Source organism: Cotesia glomerata, linkage group LG6, assembly GCF_020080835.1.
Source record: "Cotesia glomerata isolate CgM1 linkage group LG6, MPM_Cglom_v2.3, whole genome shotgun sequence".
Taxonomy (NCBI): Eukaryota; Metazoa; Arthropoda; class Insecta; order Hymenoptera; family Braconidae; genus Cotesia; species Cotesia glomerata.
The window spans coordinates 4881800-4901824 of record NC_058163.1 but is presented as its reverse complement, the minus strand read 5'-3'; the positions used below and the strand labels follow the sequence as shown (position 1 = coordinate 4901824).

Genomic DNA, 20025 nt, shown 5'->3' with positions numbered 1-20025 from the left:
TTTTGCGTTACGATCATTTTCCGCTGAAATACAGCCCGTCAAAAATCTAAAAAAAATTTTTTTTTTTCCCTTAATTTTTGTGAGTAGTGTATATTATTATACTAAATATATATACATATATATATATATATATATATATATATATATATATATAAACTTTTAAACGAACGACATTTTCTGATTTAGTTTGTCAAGCTGAGTCAGAATATGGTTGAATTTTTTAAAAGTTGTACAATGAGAACAACTGCAATAATTAGATTTGTATGAAATCTATTAAAAAACAGCAATCGATAAGAAAGTAATGAAATGTCCAGGTATCATTAATCACCAACAGCAATTATTCTTCATACAACGCAAAAACGTTCCACTTATCGACCGCAATTTTAATCAGCAAACATGGAGCAAACGTTCTCCAGCAGAAATTATAATTCCAATTTTTCATGGCAAAATCGCGCGTTAATTATCATTCAGTACATATTTTTCAAAACAATTGGTCTATCACCCTGGGCGCTGAATCTAGCCCAAATAGTGAAAAAGTGTAGAGGCAGAAATTTTTCCAATCAAACAATTACAATCACCACATCTGTCTATGGATCGTTGTACAATATTATATTGAGTTTATTGATAATAATTTATAATATTCTTTGTTTTCTTTACGAATTTGTTTATAACGAAAATGATCTCCACATAGCAATCGCTGTAAGAGTCAGCCTAAGAATCAGTGGCGGTATGGCGATCATCGTTGTTTGGATTTCATACATCTTGCGGCAAAAATTAATCATCCAAACAGTGAGAAAGTTTGTAAATGTTGACAGAATTCTAGCCAAGTGTTGTTACAAGACCAATCAACCGATTAATGACAACTACGTTAATCTAGTTATTCTAAGCCATTTTATCTTGTCGTTTGTTGGGTTAATAGTAGTGTTAAAAGTTTATCCGATAATTATAATACCAGTCCGGTATGTACCAGCTGTAATTAATAGTTGGGTGATGACACAGTATTCATTAATTCTTAACATGATGATTAATCGGTTGAAGATTATCAACACAAGGATTTTAAAACTTGGGAATGTTGAAACTTCCATCAAATCTCGAGTTATACTTGCCGAGAGACCTCCCTTGACTGATCCAAAATTAGTCGCATTTGATCTCAGACACATCAGCAGTGCTCATTCCCAATTATCCGAATTATCCAGTGAAGTATCTAATTTCTTTGGGATTCCCATTTTACTCGTTATCATTTACAGCGGGGTATCCGGAACAGTTTACTTGTACTTTGTAATTTTTTCCTTTTTTGAAAAATATAAACAAGAAAATATTATTAATTATTTTAGTGTTGGTTTATGGTTTTCTTACATGATCTTGAGTTTCATTTTTATGACTACAAATGTTACTAGAATAAAAGTTCAGGTACTGCAGAAATTCCACCTGTTTTCAAAACTTTATAGATTGGCTTTTTTCAGAGTAAACAAACCGCTGAAGCTATTCATCTGGTTTTGGATCGGTGTTTGATGGATCAGAAAATTGAAGATCAGGTAAATATGATTAGATCTTCTTTATATTTAGCTAGTTGTACTGAAGAAGTTAATATTATAATTACACTGTTAAAAATATTTGTAAAATTACAATCATTTTATAAAACAAAGGTTGGGTAAAAGTACAAATCGATGTTTTCCACTACGAAATTATGAAACAATTCTAGTAATTTTTCAAAAGATGTCATAAAACTTAGTAAGATATGTTGTAATTTTACGATCTTCATGTAAAAATTCTACTTGTATTGTAATTTTACGGAACTGTTCGTCGAATTTCATTGGAAAACTTGGAGATTTACAAAAATTGTTTGTAATTTGGATTACTAGAAATTTTTGTAAAATCACCAGACAAAGTTGTAATAGAAATTACAATGGAAGCATTGAAAATTTAGTAATTTTCTTTGTGATATTTAAATTTCGATTGTGAAATTATATCGTAAAGTAAATCAAAAATAAATAATATTTATTAAATATCAAGTCAAATTTTTCTTTTTTTATTATTTCAACTAACAACTAGCTATATATATGAATATATATATATATAAATATTTTTTCTCGGGGTAGTAAATTTACAAAATATTTTTAATAGAATTTGTTTTGTAAAATTACAATATCTGTACTTATTGTAATATTATTAAACAAATTGCCGATAGATGTTTAGTAAACTATAGAAACTGTTTCGTAATTGAGTTGGAATAAATAGTGGAGTAAATTTATAAAACTGAGTATCATAATTACTATATCGCGGTGCGTAATATACTTCCAACACATTTTTAGTAAAAATACTATAGAAATTTTTAAGTGTAAGTAAAGCTACTACACGAACCGTCTTGTCTGTTATACCTACACCTCCTTAATCCAACAGGTTATGGGCCCAGTACAGTTCCAGTGCGCAACTCTGTTTTATTAATATATTTTATTTATACACTAATATATTAATATATTTTTACTTACTGTCATTTTTAGTTCTTGGAATTTTCAAGAAATCTTTTGCACCAAAAAATGGAGTTCAATGCATGTGGAATTATTTCATTAGACAATTCTCTTCTATTTGCCGTAAGTATGATTAATTTTCACTCAAATAATTTATTTCAAAATTTACAGATTACTTGTAAACATAAAAAATTTTTTTACATATTACGTATAGTTTAAATTTCTTCCTCAGTAATTGAATTTTAATTTAATACGATCGGATAGTCAATTCGAAAATTATTCCCACGCGATTCAATCGAGCAAGTATATTTATTTGTTTTATTGCAGTAATCAACATTAACTCTATGATGTACTTTTTCTTCTGCCTTATCAATACAAGCATTCAAATGATTACTTTTAGTATGAAAATTATTTATCTGACTGTAGATAAAAACATTGTTCCAATGATGAGTATGTTTCTGTACAGACATCAAAATATTTTTAACATAAGAACTCATTGTCCATCGGCCGCCATTTTTTCTATCTTCCCAATAGTACGCATTTATGCTATCAATCACTACAAGGTCTATCTTCTCGCTGCTTATAATTATACCTAATGATTTTAAGGTTAGAAGATACTGAAAACTTGAATAACAATTGATAATAATTAGATTATTCAAAGAGCGCTTTGTAATACTATCAATTTTTCTTGAATCTAAATTTTCATTCTTGGATAAAATACTTTCTATAGTCTTTTCAAGTCTTGAAACCAGAAAACTATGATTTGTGTTGAGAAGTAATACACGAACATTTATCCCATCAATTTTCTGTCCCTCGTGTTCAGTCGGCAAAATGCACTTGGCAATCAGCTGAGTTAGCAGCAAAGAATTCCAGTTTGATGAATTTCCTCTGATTTCAATAGTGTCATTATTTGAAACACCATCAGGAAATAGATCAGCATCCAAGTTTTGAAGAGTTGGCCGGGGTTGAATTCTTCCAAAAAATTCCAGTCCGGTTTCTATTTTCAATCTTTGTGCCATTCTAAAAAATGAAATATATTTTTAAGATTATTTTTAATTTAAGGAGATCCACGCGAAGTAGTCAAATTTTTAAAACTTCTTTAAAATTTGTAAATTTAATCTACGCAGTTTAATAGTTTATAAAAAAATTAAAAAACAGTAGGTTTCCGGGATATTTCGATTAAAACAATAAAAAAGTAGGTTTCTGAACGTATTACGGAGATATTTTATTTTTTTTATGAAAAATCACAAAGAACTTCCGTTCTTTAAAGTCTTGTATTTGACTTGGCAACACCGCTTGCGCAGTTACCCAAAGCATAAGTAACCGCGGTTTTTTAAATGCTACAGTCAACGCTCTTTGTATTTGACTCACCCGTACAGGACCATTCTCTGTATTTGACTCGTCCTTGTCCATAAGAGCTGTGTAAAATCGTCAAATACAGAGGAAGAATATGGTCAAATACAGAGAGCGTCGACTGTAGAAGATCTTAGTCATTTTAGTTAAACAGTAAACATAAATAAATTTTAAGGTTAGGGAACTCTTGCAGTGTTGTCAAGTGTATACCGGTAATTCAGAGTGCTATATTTTTTTATTAGTTAATTAAATGTTAATAAATATTTAAGGAGTAAATTTTTCTGATATTTCCTCAAAAATGTTATTAAGGTAGTTAGGCCCAAAAAGCAATAATTCAAGAAATCTCCCAAACTCCATATAGAAGTAGTTAAATACATAATACACACGCTGTTAAAATTTAGAGACGGTTTACTACGTTTAACCGAAGATAATTGCAATCGAAAATGATATTTTTACACAGGCGGTATGGGAAAAGAGAGAGAAAACCGCGAAGTTTTATTATTTTTGTATTGAAGAAATTTTAAGAATTTCACGAAAAACTAATATTACTTAGATCAATACATGTATAATTACTCTACAAAATTCTGGAATTCCCTACCACATAGTTTTTGAGAAATCATTGATAAACTAGTAAAGTAAACAAATAAAGTCATGCGTGGAAGTAAGTGAGCAATAGCCCGTAAGAGAAGCAACACTAGCGCGTGACGAAGACAGCCATAGCATAAACTATAGGTTGGGAAATAACTACCTTAATTAATTTAAAAGTTAATTTTAAGATGCATAACAAAAGTATTTTTACGTTTTATTTTTCTATAGATATTCTTTACACTAGAAGGGTACTTGGATCTTCTTAATCTTCTTCAAGCATTAAGGAGACTTACGCGAAGTAGTCAAATTTTTAAAACTTTCTGGAAATTTATAAATTCAATTTACGTAGCCTAATGATTAATAAAAAAATTAAAAAACAGTAGATTTCCGGGATATTTAATAAAATAATTAGGTTTTAAAATTGTAATTTTTCCATGTAGGTAAATGGAGATTCCACCAGCCGTGTATTTGGTTAAGAATTTAATGCAATTAACGATTTAAAAAAATTTTTATTTTCATTGAATTTGATTGAAAAAAGAATAAGCTTTCGATTAAAACAATAAAAAAGTAGGTTTCTGAACGTACTACAAAGATATTTTATATTTTTTATGAAAAATCATAAGGAACTTTCGTTCTTTAAAGTCTTGTATTTGACTTGGCAACACCGCTTGCGCAGTTACCCAAAGCATAAGTAACCGCGGTTTTTTGAAATGCTAGAAGATCTTAGTCATTTTAATTGGACAGTAAACATAAATAAATTTTAAGGTTAGGGAACTCTTGCGGTGTTGTCAAGTGTATACCGGTAATTCAAAGTGCTATATTTTTTATTAGTCAATTAAATGTTAATAATTATTTAATGAATAAATTTTTCGGAAATTTCCTCAAAAATGTTATTAATTAATTTAAAAATTAATTTTAAGATGCATAACAAAAGTATTTCTACGTATTATTTTCCTTACACTAGGAGGGTACTTGGATCTCCTTGATTATTTTTTTTCATTTCAGGTTTCTGGTACGATAGTGACGTATCTCATCATCCTCATCCAGTTTCGCATAAACAATCAAGTTTAATTAAATATAAAGAGCATCACTTACCTGCAAGTATAACTTTTACGGAGCTGAATGAAAATGGCCGTTGCGTCTTGCGTCCACCATTGATAAAAAGTAACAACTAGCGCCACCTTGATAAGTCAATCTACAAGCTACCAACGGCGGATAAAAAAATATTCCAAGTGCAGCAATATAACGCGAGAAGCATATACACAATGATAAAAATATACACATTTGTTTGTGTGTGTGTGAAGCCTCTCAGTGAGACAGTATACGGTATACGACTGCAGTCGGATCATTAGTAGTCCGGCGAATTTATAATATTAAGTAAACCTTGTCTAGTTTATTATTTACTTGATCTTGGTGGTTTAAATAAACAAAAAATTATTTTTTGTTAAACAGTAAATTGTTATTTTGTAATAATGGATCCCGAGGCATTTTTAGACCTGGCCAATCAGGTCATTAAATTAAAAATGTTTCCGTATTTCGATATCGCACATAGTGTATTGTGTGCGCTGCACGTCAGAGAGGATTTAGGACCCGGTAAGTTCATGCCTACCCGAATAGCTAATTCTATATTTAAAACTTCCCAGATTATATCTTTTATTTTATTGCTTACACTATACTCTATACTTATCTATTATTTTATTTTTATAAATTTTATATTTTTTTTTAATTTTACTTTTTAACTTTTTTCTTACTTAGAAGCTTTTGCGTCATTAATTTGATTAATAATAAACAAATTTGTAATCAGACAGTCAATTGTTTATTGATTTTTAATTACATTCATTGGATTGAAAAAAAAAATAAGATATAGTTTTTTTTTTTTACTATTACAATAATTGTAATTGTTAATTGAATAATTGACTGAAAAAAATAAAATTTTGGATTTATGTTTAGGTAAAATTTTAATATTTATGTAACTATTAAATATTTGGCGAGCGCTCTTTTCTATTTTTGTAATTTTATCCTTGATATTTTATATTTTATATTTTAAATTGTGAAAATTTTTATTTTACGGATATTATGTAAATTATTTTTTATTTATGTAAATTATAATCTTTAAGACTTTGATAGTTTTTAAGTTTCAAGATAAAGAAAAAATTTTTTTTTTGTATGTTAAAGAAAATTTTTTAACTCATTTATTTTCATTTATTTTAGGTCCAAATTTTAGTTCCTTAAAATAGAATTCAAGTTTGAATTTTTTCAACAAGAATAAAATTTTTGAGAAAGTTTACACTCTAGCTTTTTACAGATTGAAGAGTTCCAAGCGCTCTTTATGTTGAATTATTATTAGAGTCAATTATACAAAAATATAGCTCAAGTTATCAAATATCAAAACAATATTTTAAAACTCTAAAATACTAATTCTCATATGTTTTATAAAAAAAAAAAAATTAATAATGGGTCTAAAAATAAATATAATTTTTGAAATAAATAATTATTTATTATGACATTAAAATGAGCAGTCACTTCACAATTTTTAAATTTTATTTAACAAAAAAAATTATTTAAAAAAAATTGCTTTTTTAATTTTTTATAATTTTTACAAGCCAATGTTTTTTTAATAATTTTTTTCGCACTAATTTATTTCTTAAAAAAATTCTAAAAATTATTCTATATCTGCTACTTTAATTTTCATTTATTTATTTATAAAATAATTATTTCTGTTTGATTAAAAAACAGGTGCTCAAGCATTCTCACGGAAACACCCGATATCATGTTGGCTGTCAACAATGCTGGTGGTATTTGCCGGTGGTATGTTGTGCAATGGATTGATAGGTGAACCAATACTTGCACCCTTAAAAAATACACCTCAAGTAATTGTCGCAACAGTGGTATGGTATGTGATATTTTATACGCCTTTTGACATTGGGTATAAAGTTGCTAAATTTTTACCAGTCAAAATTTTATTTTCTGCGATGAAAGAAATTTACAGGTAAGATTTTGTATTTTAAAAATTATCATTATTATTATTATTTTCTAAAAATATTAAATTAATATCAATAATAAAGTTATTTAAATTATTATTACTACACAGAAAGAAAGGTTCACTTGAACCAAGAAAATATTTTTCTTCCGAATTATTTTCTTGGGCGAAAAAAAATTTTTTTTTTTGACACAAGAAATTTCACTTATTCCAACAAAATTAATTCCTTGCTTCAAGAAATACGTATCTTGATCCAAGAAAATTTATTTAAGTCCAGAAAATTTTCTTGTTTTGAGAAAATTTCTCCCTTGCTCCAAAAAATTAAGTTCTTCACAGAAATAAATTTTCTTGTCTTGAGAAAATTTCTCTCTTGCTCCAAAAATTAAATATCTTGATGTAAATTTTCATTAATATTTTTATTAACTAACATGTCAAATGGGAAGATCAAGTAATATTGAATTATTTTTTTTTTCATTCAATATGTATAATTGCGCTCTAAAATAATCTAAAATGGGTATCAAATATTCAAGAGAAAAATTTTCTTAGGGTAAGAAAATTTTTTTCTCAGCTGAAGTAGGTGGCGCTGCTTCCCCAAAGTATCTAAAAATCTTAATCAAATATAAAAATTTATTGTATCAAGTATTAATGATAATTTGAAATAAGAAAAAATTACTTCCACCAAGAATAGAATTTCAAGAAAAATTTTTACTTCGGTGGATTTTAACTTCGGTCTTCCTTCGGGCACCCGAAAATTTACTTGAGCCAAGAATTTTGTTCTCGAGTCAAAAATCTTTCTTTCTGTGAAGCAACCTTGCAGTCACTATGTGACTACCGTGACTTGTAAACTATAAATAAACAAAATTTTGCTTTATTAAATAATGACTTTTGTTAAATTGCACTGTACTTTCTTAAATATTGACATTTTTAAAGATATAAGCTCATCCCGATGTTACACTCATCAAGAGCTTTCATTTGAGTACCCACATGCATTTTGATATATTTTTCATATATACATATGTATATAATATATATAAATTAATAAAAAATTGATGTGGGTACTTAAATGAAAGGTCTCGATGAGTGTAATGTTGGGATGAGCTTATATCTTTAAAAATGTCAATAGTTCACAAGACATCTGTTAAATTGCACTGTACTTTCTTAACTATTGACATTTTTAAAGATATAAGCTCATCCCGATGTTACACTCATCGAGAGCTTTCATTTGAGTACCCACATGCATTTTCATATATTTTTCATATATACATATATAAATATATGAAAAATTATATACATATGTATATAATATATATAAATTAATAAAAAATTGATGTGGGTACTCAAATGAAAGGTCTCGATGAGTGTAATATTGGGGTGAGCTTATATCTTTAAAAATGTCAATAGTTCACAAGATACAAAGTCATTTCTTAATTATCTATCTAGAGCAATGACATGGCAATGACACTAAATTTCACTAAAAAAACCGATTTTATCATTTGACTATCTTGGAGACAAAATTTTTCTTATTCTCCTAATAACACAGATTATTATTAATATTATTATTTTTTTTTACTATAATTAATTAAAAAAATATTTTTCAGATGTAAAAAAGTTTACGATGGTGTCACTCACGCAGGAAAATTATATCCTAATGCATATCTTATTATGATTCTCATCGGTACACTTAAAGGTAACTTAAAAACTTTCTAATAAATAATTAATTTATTAATATACTTATATTAATTAATTAATTAAATATTTTAGGTAACGGAGCTGGATTTACAAAATTATTCGAACGATTAATCCGCGGTGTTTGGACACCAACTGCTATGGAATTTATGCAACCTAGCTTGTATGTATTTATATTATATCAACATTATTTAATATTTCTTCTTTGTAATTTATTTAATTTATTGATTGTATTATTTTTGTTTGTCTTAGCCCAACTAAAGCATGCTTGGTAGCATCGATAATATTTGTCTTGGACAAAAAGACTGACTTGATTTCTGCGCCACATGCTCTTGTTTACTTCGGAATTGTTATATTCTTCATTTATTTCAAGGTAATTCATCAATTATAAGTTGCAATAATTAAAGTAGAAGATATTTGAGATTAAAATGTCTATCGTAATTTTTTTTTTTTTAGAAAAAACATTAATCTCTATTAACATAATTATCTAAATTTAATTACTTATAGATAAGATAAGAATTATTCTTTAATGTTTAATTTAATTAGATAATTGAAAATTACTACAAATGATAAGAAGATTTAAAATTTTTTTCGCAAAATTTATCAAAGGCAAAATTGATAAAAAATTTTCGATTTAAAAATATTCAATATTTTTATAAAAAATTAATTATTATTGAAAAAATTTTTTACAAAAAATTAATTTTTTTTTTTTTTTTTTTAGCTTTCATCAATCTTGCTGGGAATTCATGATCCGTTTGTACCCTTCGAAAATCTCATCTGTCAAATATTCTTCGGTGGACTGATGGACCGTTTTACAAAACTATTTGGACGTGGACAAGTAAAAGATGAAAAAGCTGATGCAAAAAAAAATAACTAATTTATTTATTATTAATAATAATTAATCATAATCTTCGCCTTCCTTTTTTTCTAGATCAACGCTCATTAATTCGATAATTTATATCAGAAATTAATAATTTGCATTGAGAAATTTTTTTTTTTTACCAAAGTTTTCTTCATACTCAAATAAGTCTAGTCATAAATATCTAGTCACTCTGAAAATAATTATAATTACGTCGACTTACAATATTAAAAAATTGCAATTGCTCATTAAAAAGTAAAGTTACCAAATTTTTTCCAAGGATATTTTTATACCTACAATAAAATCATGGTATATATTGATAGAAAATAAAGTTTGAAAAAGTCTTGATTGTTTTAAAAAAAAATAAATTAAAAAAAAAACAAATTTTGCTAATTATTTTTACAAAATGTAAGAATTAAAAAATTTGATGGTCGTTAATTATTTAAGTGAAAAATTTATTAATATTTATACAATAAAAATTAGAAAATTTATTTATAAAATTAAGATTTATACAATAAAAATTAAATAAACTAGAAAATTGATTTAAGAAATGTTTTACGATCATTTTCGACATTATTTTGCTTTTTATTCTTCTTCTTTTTCTCTACTATCTCCATTTCTGTTTCACGTTGTTTTATTTCAGGCACCACAAAGTTACTAATTTCACCTTTCTGCTCTTTGAGCTTCAATTTCTTGCTGCGATCCAGATTGTATGAGAAGAAAGTGCTTTCACGTTTAGCTTGAGATATTTCAGTACGCAAACGTTGTTTATGAACAGCCTTTTCATACGCTAAACGTTCGCTCAAGTGTATCCATTTAAATCTAAAATTTATAGTAATTTAATAAATTTACGTGACAATTTTTTTTATTCTTCTTGAAAAATAAGCTAAGCCGAAAAAATTATTCTTAAAAAATTCCATTTATAATTTTTTCGAGCTTTTAAAGATGAAATTTTTTAAACCAATTTTTCTTGCTATAATTTATCTATTAAGGGGTTAGGGGTAGTCAGAATTTTCAAAAAATCAATTATTTTTTTTTGCATTTTCGTTATGTGTAATATCTTAAAAATATTCTCTGAAAATTTCAAGTCGATCCGATAATTAGTTTTTGAGTTATTCGACAAATAACAAAGAGAGCTCGGGTACTTCAAAGCGCTCGGGAGCAGATAGCTAGCGGCAGCTTCAAGAAACCCCCTTTTAGGGTTCTATTGTCATCCATGAACTAAGACTTTGGTGTATGTAGTAGTACCTAAATTTATAAATACCTAAATATATATAATTACAATTTCTAAAACTAAATTACAAAACTAAACAAAAAGGTCTTGGTGGTAGAGGTAGGCTTACAGGAAAAGTAATAGACAAATTAACTGAGTACTATGGTTTATCAATACGTCGTCATTGCGATTCTATTGAAGATATGAAATCTGCTATTATGGCAACTTTTTACCACTACGGTTCGACTGATGAAAATCCGAATCATGATATGTGTCCCAAAGGCGAAGATTCTTGGTGCTCTTACCAGCGCGCTGAAGCAAGTGGAGAGCTTGATACTTATACTCAAGATTATTCTCCCTTACCTCCTGATGTTTTAAAAGCTATTAAACCAATTTACGACGATCTCAGTAATGATAATTTACTTTCAAGATGTGTAGGTGGATTCAATCAGAATAATAATGAGAGCTTCAACCAACTAGTGTGGAAAATATGCCCAAAAACCGTGAATACTAGTTCTATATCGTACAAATTGCTGCGTACATAGCTACTTGTATATTTAATGAAGGTACAAATTCATTATTAATGATTATGGATACCCTAGGACTTAATTGTGGGTCTAATTCCCATCGGTATGCTGAAAAATTGGATGCTGCACGTGTGAAAGTGGCAGATCAGCGCGCCAACGACAACACTCGGGAAGGCAGAATGCTTCGTAGGCAACAGCAAATTGATGTTTTGGAAACTTCCACAATGGCTGAAGAACTATTATATGGTCCAGGAATAGATGACTCGATGTAAGTAATTTAATAATTCGTATTTCTGTACGTGAATCTAGTGTGAAACTTTAAACGCGTTTTTCTCAAAACTATGTTTTTTGAACTGGTGACAACTGTAACTCGAAAACCGCTCAGTAGATTTTAATAAAATTTATACAGCTTTTAGAATACATAATAAACTCGGACCTGATCGAAGGATTTTTTTTTTTCAAAAATTTCGATTTTTTAAGACCAATTAACTGTTGATTTTTTCCCAAAAATCTAGACAAAAATTTCCTAAGGCCGCCATTTTGTTAATTTTTGAAAAAAAAAAAAAAATCCTTCGATCAGGCCCAGGATTATCTATTTATAAAACTAATTTTTTTCATCCGATTGATTTTAGATGAATCTCCAAGGACTTATGATTGTCACCACAAGGACCTTTTTTTGGAACTGGGTCAACACAGACAGCTATAACTTTGGAAATAAAATTTTTTTTTTTTTTGAAATTTTCGTGACTTCAAGTCAAAACATTGTATAATAATGCCATATTACTACTTTTGTAAAATAACATGATTTAATAGCAAAAAAAAAATACTGAAAATTCTCATTTTTTCGTGCCTCTGACTACCCCTAACCCCTTAAAAAAATGTAACAAACATTATTTACTTCAAAAAAATAAAAAATTTTAATTACCTGGGTAAATATTTAATATTCCAAAGAACGTCATAAAATCGCCTACCCTTCCTTGTACCAATCGCCTGCCCATTAAGATTATTAGCCACAAATTTAGCAGCTTTTTTGCTTTCAAACTCTACCCAGCCTTCGGTGAATATTCGCGGTGCTCTTATATTTTTTTTCTCTTTTGAATCTTTTTTGACAGTCTTCGATTTTGCTTGCTCTGAAAATTATATTAAGTAATAAAATAAATATATAAACTAGTTCAACAATTAATTAATAAAAAAAATGATTAATACAAATAAAAATTTTAGAAAAATAAATAGGTACTTCAATTTTTTTTCATACTTTAAAAAAACAAAAAAATTTTCATTTTCATATTTTGCAGTCGACCATTTTTTAATTTCATTCAACAAATAAATTTGTTCCAAAAAATTATTTAAAAAAAATTGCATTTTCAATTTTTTAATATTTCTGTATCAATTTTTTTGCCAAATTTATTTGTTACAAAAATTATAAAAATTATTGTGACATTAAAGTTATATTAACAGTTACTTGATAAATTTTTAATATTATTTAACAAATAAATTTTGTTTAATAAAATTATTTTTAAAAAATTGCATTTATAAATTCTTAAAATTTCTACATATCAATTTTTTTTTCTCATTTTCTTTGCCGTAACTTATCAGTTAAAAAATTTTTTAAATTATTAAATATCTACTAAATTAATTTTTATGAAATTTTATATATCTGCTAAATTAATTTTGATTATTTTATTTAAAAAAAAAAAATCAAGTGTTAATTTAACAGTTACAAGAATAAAAAACCTAATTGTTAGACGTAATTCATAACAGTAAAAAAAAAATAAATAAATATTTACCATCTTTAGGTGCTAATTGTAAATAAACCCGACCAATTTCTCCATGTACTGACAAAAGATTTTTCAAAATCGCACAATTCATATATTTAGGTATTTGTGATAAATAAACAATACCAGACTTCTTTTTCTTCTTTTTAACATTTTTGTTCTCTTCATTATCATCCACTTCTTTATTTAAAAATTCACTTTGACTGTCATCTGAATTTTTATCTTCTATATCTTCCATTATTTAATAAAATAATTATTTTAACTCCAAAAAAAAAAAAAAACAATTGAGTAACCTCAATTTAACTACACGTGGAAACACGCGTGGAAATTAAATGTCTCAACTTTCCTCACTTAAGTTATTTTATTTTCTGCGCATGCGTATCAGCTGTCACTTTAATGACACCTGAAAAAATTAAAAAAAAAATTTATAATAAATAATTGACACTTGAAAATTGAAACAATTATTCACTGTCAAATTTTCCAAAAAAAATTTACAGCATAAAAAACTAAACTAAAGAAAAAAAAATTCTAGGATCTAGGGAGTAAAAATTTTTTAATTTTCTCACCGCCAAAAAGTCACTAGAAGAATAAAACTATAACCGAGGACGTGGAGAGCCGTGACTTGACTCCTGACTGAGATTAAAACATTAATTGTAATTATTAAATAATGTTAATAAAATAACAAAGTTTTAAATAGTGAAAAAGTGTGAATTTGAATGCAGAAAGTTATTGAAAGTGTTAAAAATAAATTAGCAGATAAATTTATGTTATAAATTTAAGTTTTTTTGGAATAACAACAAACCGAGTAATAATGTGGTTAGAACAGTGCGATAGTTTTGCCGAACTCTGTCGCAGCTACTTGCCTTATTATTTATTAATTGTATTACCTATTTTTATTGTTGTATCTCCGGTAAATCCGGTGGCTGCTTCACATGAATTACCTGTTTATCGCATGCATCAGTATGATTTACACGGAATTCCTCATGGTATTTTATAAATTATTATTTTATTAAATAATTATTTTTAATATTATATTTTCTTTTATTTTTATATAATTTATTGATTATTGATTTTAATTAACTCAGGAATTTAAAAAAATTGACAGCCGTCAAATAATTTTATTTTTATAAAAAATTAGCTTAAAAATTTACATATTAATATTTTTAAAAAATGACATTATAGTTAGCAGTCATTGAACAATTTTTTAGTTTTATTTTACAAAAAAATTTGTTCCAAAAAATTATTTATAAAAAATTGCATTTTTTATTTTTTAAAATTTCTCTGTCTATTTTTTTCTAATTTTTTTTTGCCATTTATTTGTTATAAAATTTTTTTAATTATTAAATAGATGCTAAATTAATTTTCATTAAAAAAATTTGTTTATTATTAATTACTGTTAGTTTTTTAAAGTAATAATTGCAATTTTTTTTTACTATAATAAATTTCAATTTTATTAAAAAATTTGTTTATTTAATTAAAATTATTTTTAAAATAAATTTCAGGTTGCAGAAGTGCATCAGTACTGTTGGAAGCACGTGGATTAAGTAATTGGCGCACATCCCGGCACTGCGTTATTGCACGTCTTAATGATTTAACACCTGATTTATTTTATACAATTAAAAATAAAGCTGGAGCATTAGTTATTATGCTTCCTAAAGACATGACTAATTTAACCATTGATCAACAGCAGGTATAATTAAATTATTTATTTTTAATATATTTATTGTTAGTTATTATTATCAGAAGTATTATCAAAAAATTTTTTAAAAGCTTGAGAATTTATTATTTTTTTTCAATTAAAAAAAAGTTTCTCATCATAATTTTGAGTTAAAATATATGATAGGTACTGAAATTAAAAGACATCTGATAATTTTTAGAAATTTTTTAATTAATAAATTATGGCAAGAAAAATTTATTTAAAAAATTCGATCTTAAGAAAATTTTAAAAATTCCAAGTGTAATTTTTTTAAAATAACTTTAATTTTTATCAAAAAAAAAACAATTTTTAATAATTAGGAAATTTAAATAGAGAAACTCAAAAAAAAATTTGATAATTATTTTTCCACCCTGATAAGATGTTTTATTTCACACGTTTTTTATTTAACGCCGTTAAATATCAAGATAAGAATTTGATAAGAAACTCTAAAAATTTTATTTAGTATTTTTAAAAATCAAAGAGAATTTTTTTTCTAATTTTTGAGTCATCACAACATTTATTTAAGAAAAAAAAAAATTTTTTTTACATCCTGAATTTAATAAAAATTTATGTTTTTATAAATCTTCATTAATTAATCTTTAATTCAATGTAATTAACTCGCTATTGTCTATGCACAAAAGAATAATCAAAAAACAGGTTGGAACATAACACACCACTAAATATTAAACAAACTTTTATCTTAAATAGTTTATTTTACTACTATGATGAATGTAAAAAATTGTACAATGATTATGATGGGAGATCTAGACACAAAACTATGTTAAATCAATAGAATTAGATATTGTAAAAGTCCATACTACGTTGCTATAAAATATTTTAATCTTTTGCCAACTGAATATAAAGTATTGGCGGAAATTAATAAGACGAACAAGGTTAAAATGAAAAAATAGTTAACAAATATACAGAATCAACTAAGTCTCTAAAATAACACAATCTTAGTTATTAAATAAAAAATAAAATAAGGCTTAAAATACTAAAGTTATTAATTAATATTATTGTTTATCACTAGGCATTAGGCCTATATCTTTTTCCCTACCCTATGTAGGTACAGACAACCATTTGTCTCTATAGGAATATTATGCAGTTATATGTACAGCTATATATGTATTTTTGGGAAATAAATAAATTAAATTAACAGAATGATTTATATAATTTTATTTATTCCAGGCAATACAATTACTAGAAACAACTATGCTAACAAGTGGAGAAGTAGCAATCCCAGTATATTTCTCACCATGGAACGACAATCTAAAATCAATAATAACTGATTTAGAGGTCGGATTTTCTACTAATAACAACGGAGTAAAAACTAGTTCCGAGATTCAGTCGTTGATTGATATTGTCTCAGCTAGTGGTTATCAGGTTATTGTTAGTGCGGGTCAACCAATTCCTCGTAATGACGTCAAGATAGCGACAATTCATGGTAGATTATCTGGTACTGGTGCTGAGGACAAACTGCCGACAATTGCATTGGTTGCTTATTACGATAGTTCAAGTGTCGTTACGGTAAAATTATTGTTTGTATATATGTAATAAAAATTGAAGAGTGGTAAGACTGGAATTTATAATAATTTATATTTTTATTGTAACAGGAACTGTCTACGGGTGCAGAGAGTAATGCGTCAGGTGTGTCAATGTTGTTAGAACTAGCGAGGGTGTTTTCAGCTTTGTATTCAATTGGTAAATCACGACCGAAATTTAATGTTGTGTTTGTACTGAGTGGCGGAGGTAAATTGAATTATTATGGAAGTAAAAAATGGCTCGAAGATCAATTTGATGGTTTGGAAGGCTCTGTTATTCAGGTAAATTTTATTTAGATTTAAAAATATTTATTTTAAAGTAATGTTTAAAAATTTTTCAATTTTACGGTCAGGTAATTTTTTTTTTACTGTAAAAAATTCTAAAATGAATATTTTGAATCTTTGTCAGAATTAAAAAAAAAATTTTTTTTTCTTAAATTAAAAATTTTTTTTTTTAACTTATAAAAAAATTGTGTGACAATCATTTTTTACTCGAAAATTGAAAAATTGTAATTAATTAAAAATTTTTATCATCTTTGAAGAAAATGTTTTTAAATTCTATTTTTTTTTTAAACAAAAATAAGTTTTAATTTCAGAAAAATTCATTATAAATCTTAAAAAATTAGTTAAATATTATTTTTTCAATCTAGGATTTAAAAATTGTTATTAATTAAAATTTTTATAATTTTTTAAGAAAATTTTTTCTAAATTCTATTTTTAAAAAACAGAAAAAATTTCTTAAAAATTAGCTAAAAGTCATTTTTCACTCCAAAATTTAAAAGTTGTAATTAATTTCAATTTTTGTAATTTTTTAAAATTCTAGTTTTTAAAAAACTAAAAAATAAAATTTTAATTAGAGAAAAATTTATTAAAAATCTAAAAAAATTAGCTAAAAATCATTTTTTACTCCAGATTTAAAAATCTGTATCATTAAGAGAATAAGCAAAATATTGTGGCTAGTGTATTTATATGATAAAATGGGTTTAAAATAGTCAATTTATGATGATAAGTATTTAGGCTGCATTGGAAAATGCTCTATCTCTAGATACACAATTAAGCAATGACTTTGTATCTCGTGAACTATAGACATTTTCAAAGATATGAGCTCATCCCGATGTTACACTCATCAAGAGCTTTCATTTGAGTACCCACATCAATTTTTCATATATTTATATATATTATATATATGTATATATGAAAAATATATCAAAAATGCATGTAGGTACTCAAATGAAAGCTCTTGATGAATGTAACATCGGGATGAGTTTATATCTTAAAAAATGTCCATAATTAAGAAATGACATTGTATCTTGTCAACTATCGACATTTTTAGAGATATAAACTCACTCCAATATTACACTTATTCAGACCTTTCATTTGAATACCCACATCAATTTTTCATATATTTATATATTTCACAAATACCATATATATAAAATATATGAAAAATGCATATGGGTACTTAAACGAAAGCTCTTGATGAGTGTAACATCGGGATAAGCTTATATCTTTAAAAATGTCAATAATTAAAAAATTACCTTGTATCTTGTCAACTACTGACATTTTTAAAGATATAAGCTCATCTCGATGTTACTCTTATCGAGACCTTTCATTTGAGTACCCACATCAATTTTTCATATATTTATATATATTATATATATATGTATATATGAAAAATATATCAAAATGCATGTTGGTACTCAAATGAAAGGTCTCGATGAGTGTAATATCGGGATGAGCTTATTATATCTTTAAAAACGTCAATATTTAAGAAAGTATAGTGCAATTAACAAAAGTCATTATTTAATAACGCAAAATTTTATTTATTTATAGTTCACTAGTCACGGCAGTCACAAAGTGACTTCAAGGATGCTAGTTATAATTAATTTCAACTTTTGTATTGTTAAAAAAAAATTTTTTTTTTCATTTTCAATTTAATTAATTAGTTAAAATATTCCGAGCCGTACAATAAAAAATTATCGAATATATATTTTAGTAACTAAAAAATGAATATTAATGTAAATTTCAGGACGCATCATACGTTCTCTGTTTGGACGCCTTGTCTCTATCAGACAACATCTACCTGCACGTGTCAAAGCCTCCAAAAGAAAACTCCTTCGGTTACTTATTCTACAACGAACTGAAGACCGTAATCGAGAGCTACAACTCCAAGACTGAAGACAACGTGAGTCTAGAAGGTATTCATAAAAAAATTAACCTGGCCGACGAGTCTTTGGCTTGGGAGCACGAGCGCTACAGTATAAGACGCTTGCCAGCGGTGACAATATCTTCTCTCAGAAATCACGATAATCCTTTGAGAGCGTCGATACTCGACATAAACAACAATAAAAAACTAGATAGGCTGCACAGAAATACTAAATTAGTCGGCGAAGCACTAGCGCGTCGGATCTACAACTTAAATTCCACGGAAATATTGTCGACGCCTGTCGCAGTGTCCAAACATTCATTAAATGTTTTGTTTGATTACTTGACGTCTCAGTCGCGGTCGGTGCCAATTTTATCAGACAGCAAAAACTCAAACAATCCGCTGGTTAATTCGTTGCATGAATACATGCAGAGGTACTTGAGTGACGTTAAAATTCATTACTACTCTGCGGACAAAAGAGATCCTGAGTTTGTGTTTTATGACAACACTAAAACAGTAATGAATGTTTACAGTGTTAAGCCAGCGATATTCGATTTATTTTTGACAATTGCTATTGCGGTTTATTTAGCGATTATTTATTTAGCTGTATATAAATTTTCTAACTTTTATAGCTTCGTTGAGCGTTTTGCTAGCTATAAAAATAAAGTCCATTAAATTATTTTTATATTGTTGATTATTTGCTTACACAGAACTTTAGCTCATTTTATTCAAATTTTTGTTATCTGTGTAAATTTTGATAATTAGCAATTATTTAAGTAATAGAATCTGTTGTGAATCAAGGAAGAAATATTGAAATAGAATTAAGTTTTTTTTTTTGTGGGTAATAATGAACAAATTGTTAGTTTAAATGGCGAGTGATTTTTTGAGTGAGTTCAAGAGCGATTATATGTAATTAAAGTAATAGAGCAATAAATATAAATATATGTACAATAAATTTTCGAGTTTTCTTTTCAACCTTAGAAAATTTTTTAAAAATTTTTAAGTATTTATTGCCATAAAAAATTATAAATTACATTTTATATATTTTTTTTTTAATTTAACATTTCATGCTTAAAAAATTTTATTTAAAAGACTTAAAATTATTTTTAGTATTTTGAATATTTTTTTAACATAATTATATTATGATTTTTAATGCATAAAATAAAAATTTGAATTTTTCATCAATTTTCTTA

The 20025-nt window shown here is 26.4% G+C and overlaps 5 protein-coding genes across 5 annotated transcripts; 3 read left to right on the top strand and 2 right to left on the bottom strand.

The window, feature by feature from the left end:
• The first annotated feature begins 280 nt into the window (after positions 1–280).
• Positions 281–5511, top strand: LOC123267236 (putative gustatory receptor 28a). The gene is made up of 3 exons (XM_044731789.1): positions 281–1506; positions 2502–2591; positions 5415–5511. Exons 1-3 carry the CDS (start codon positions 397–399, stop codon positions 5478–5480), a joined length of 1266 nt encoding a protein of 421 aa, XP_044587724.1. The 5' UTR covers positions 281–396; the 3' UTR covers positions 5481–5511.
• LOC123267664 (DNA repair protein XRCC2-like) lies at positions 2683–5614 on the bottom strand. Its single transcript, XM_044732414.1, has 2 exons — positions 5505–5614; positions 2683–3488 (listed from the first exon to the last, which is right to left on the bottom strand). The coding sequence occupies exon 2, from the start codon at positions 3485–3487 to the stop codon at positions 2711–2713; it is 777 nt and encodes a 258-aa protein (XP_044588349.1). The 5' UTR covers position 3488; positions 5505–5614; the 3' UTR covers positions 2683–2710.
• Positions 5615–5740: 126 nt separating this feature from the next.
• Positions 5741–10292, top strand: LOC123267663 (trimeric intracellular cation channel type 1B.1). The gene is made up of 6 exons (XM_044732413.1): positions 5741–6002; positions 7146–7398; positions 8988–9076; positions 9151–9238; positions 9328–9448; positions 9797–10292. The coding sequence occupies exons 1-6, from the start codon at positions 5882–5884 to the stop codon at positions 9950–9952; spliced, it is 828 nt and encodes a 275-aa protein (XP_044588348.1). The 5' UTR covers positions 5741–5881; the 3' UTR covers positions 9953–10292.
• Positions 10293–10449: 157 nt separating this feature from the next.
• On the bottom strand, positions 10450–13932 carry LOC123267666 (activator of basal transcription 1-like). Its single transcript, XM_044732415.1, has 3 exons — positions 13462–13932; positions 12600–12804; positions 10450–10756 (listed from the first exon to the last, which is right to left on the bottom strand). The coding sequence occupies exons 1-3, from the start codon at positions 13685–13687 to the stop codon at positions 10465–10467; spliced, it is 723 nt and encodes a 240-aa protein (XP_044588350.1). The 5' UTR covers positions 13688–13932; the 3' UTR covers positions 10450–10464.
• Positions 13933–14041: 109 nt separating this feature from the next.
• LOC123267649 (nicalin-1) lies at positions 14042–19787 on the top strand. The gene is made up of 5 exons (XM_044732386.1): positions 14042–14435; positions 14952–15139; positions 16334–16672; positions 16759–16968; positions 18716–19787. The coding sequence occupies exons 1-5, from the start codon at positions 14261–14263 to the stop codon at positions 19505–19507; spliced, it is 1704 nt and encodes a 567-aa protein (XP_044588321.1). The 5' UTR covers positions 14042–14260; the 3' UTR covers positions 19508–19787.
• The last annotated feature ends 238 nt before the right edge of the window (positions 19788–20025 follow it).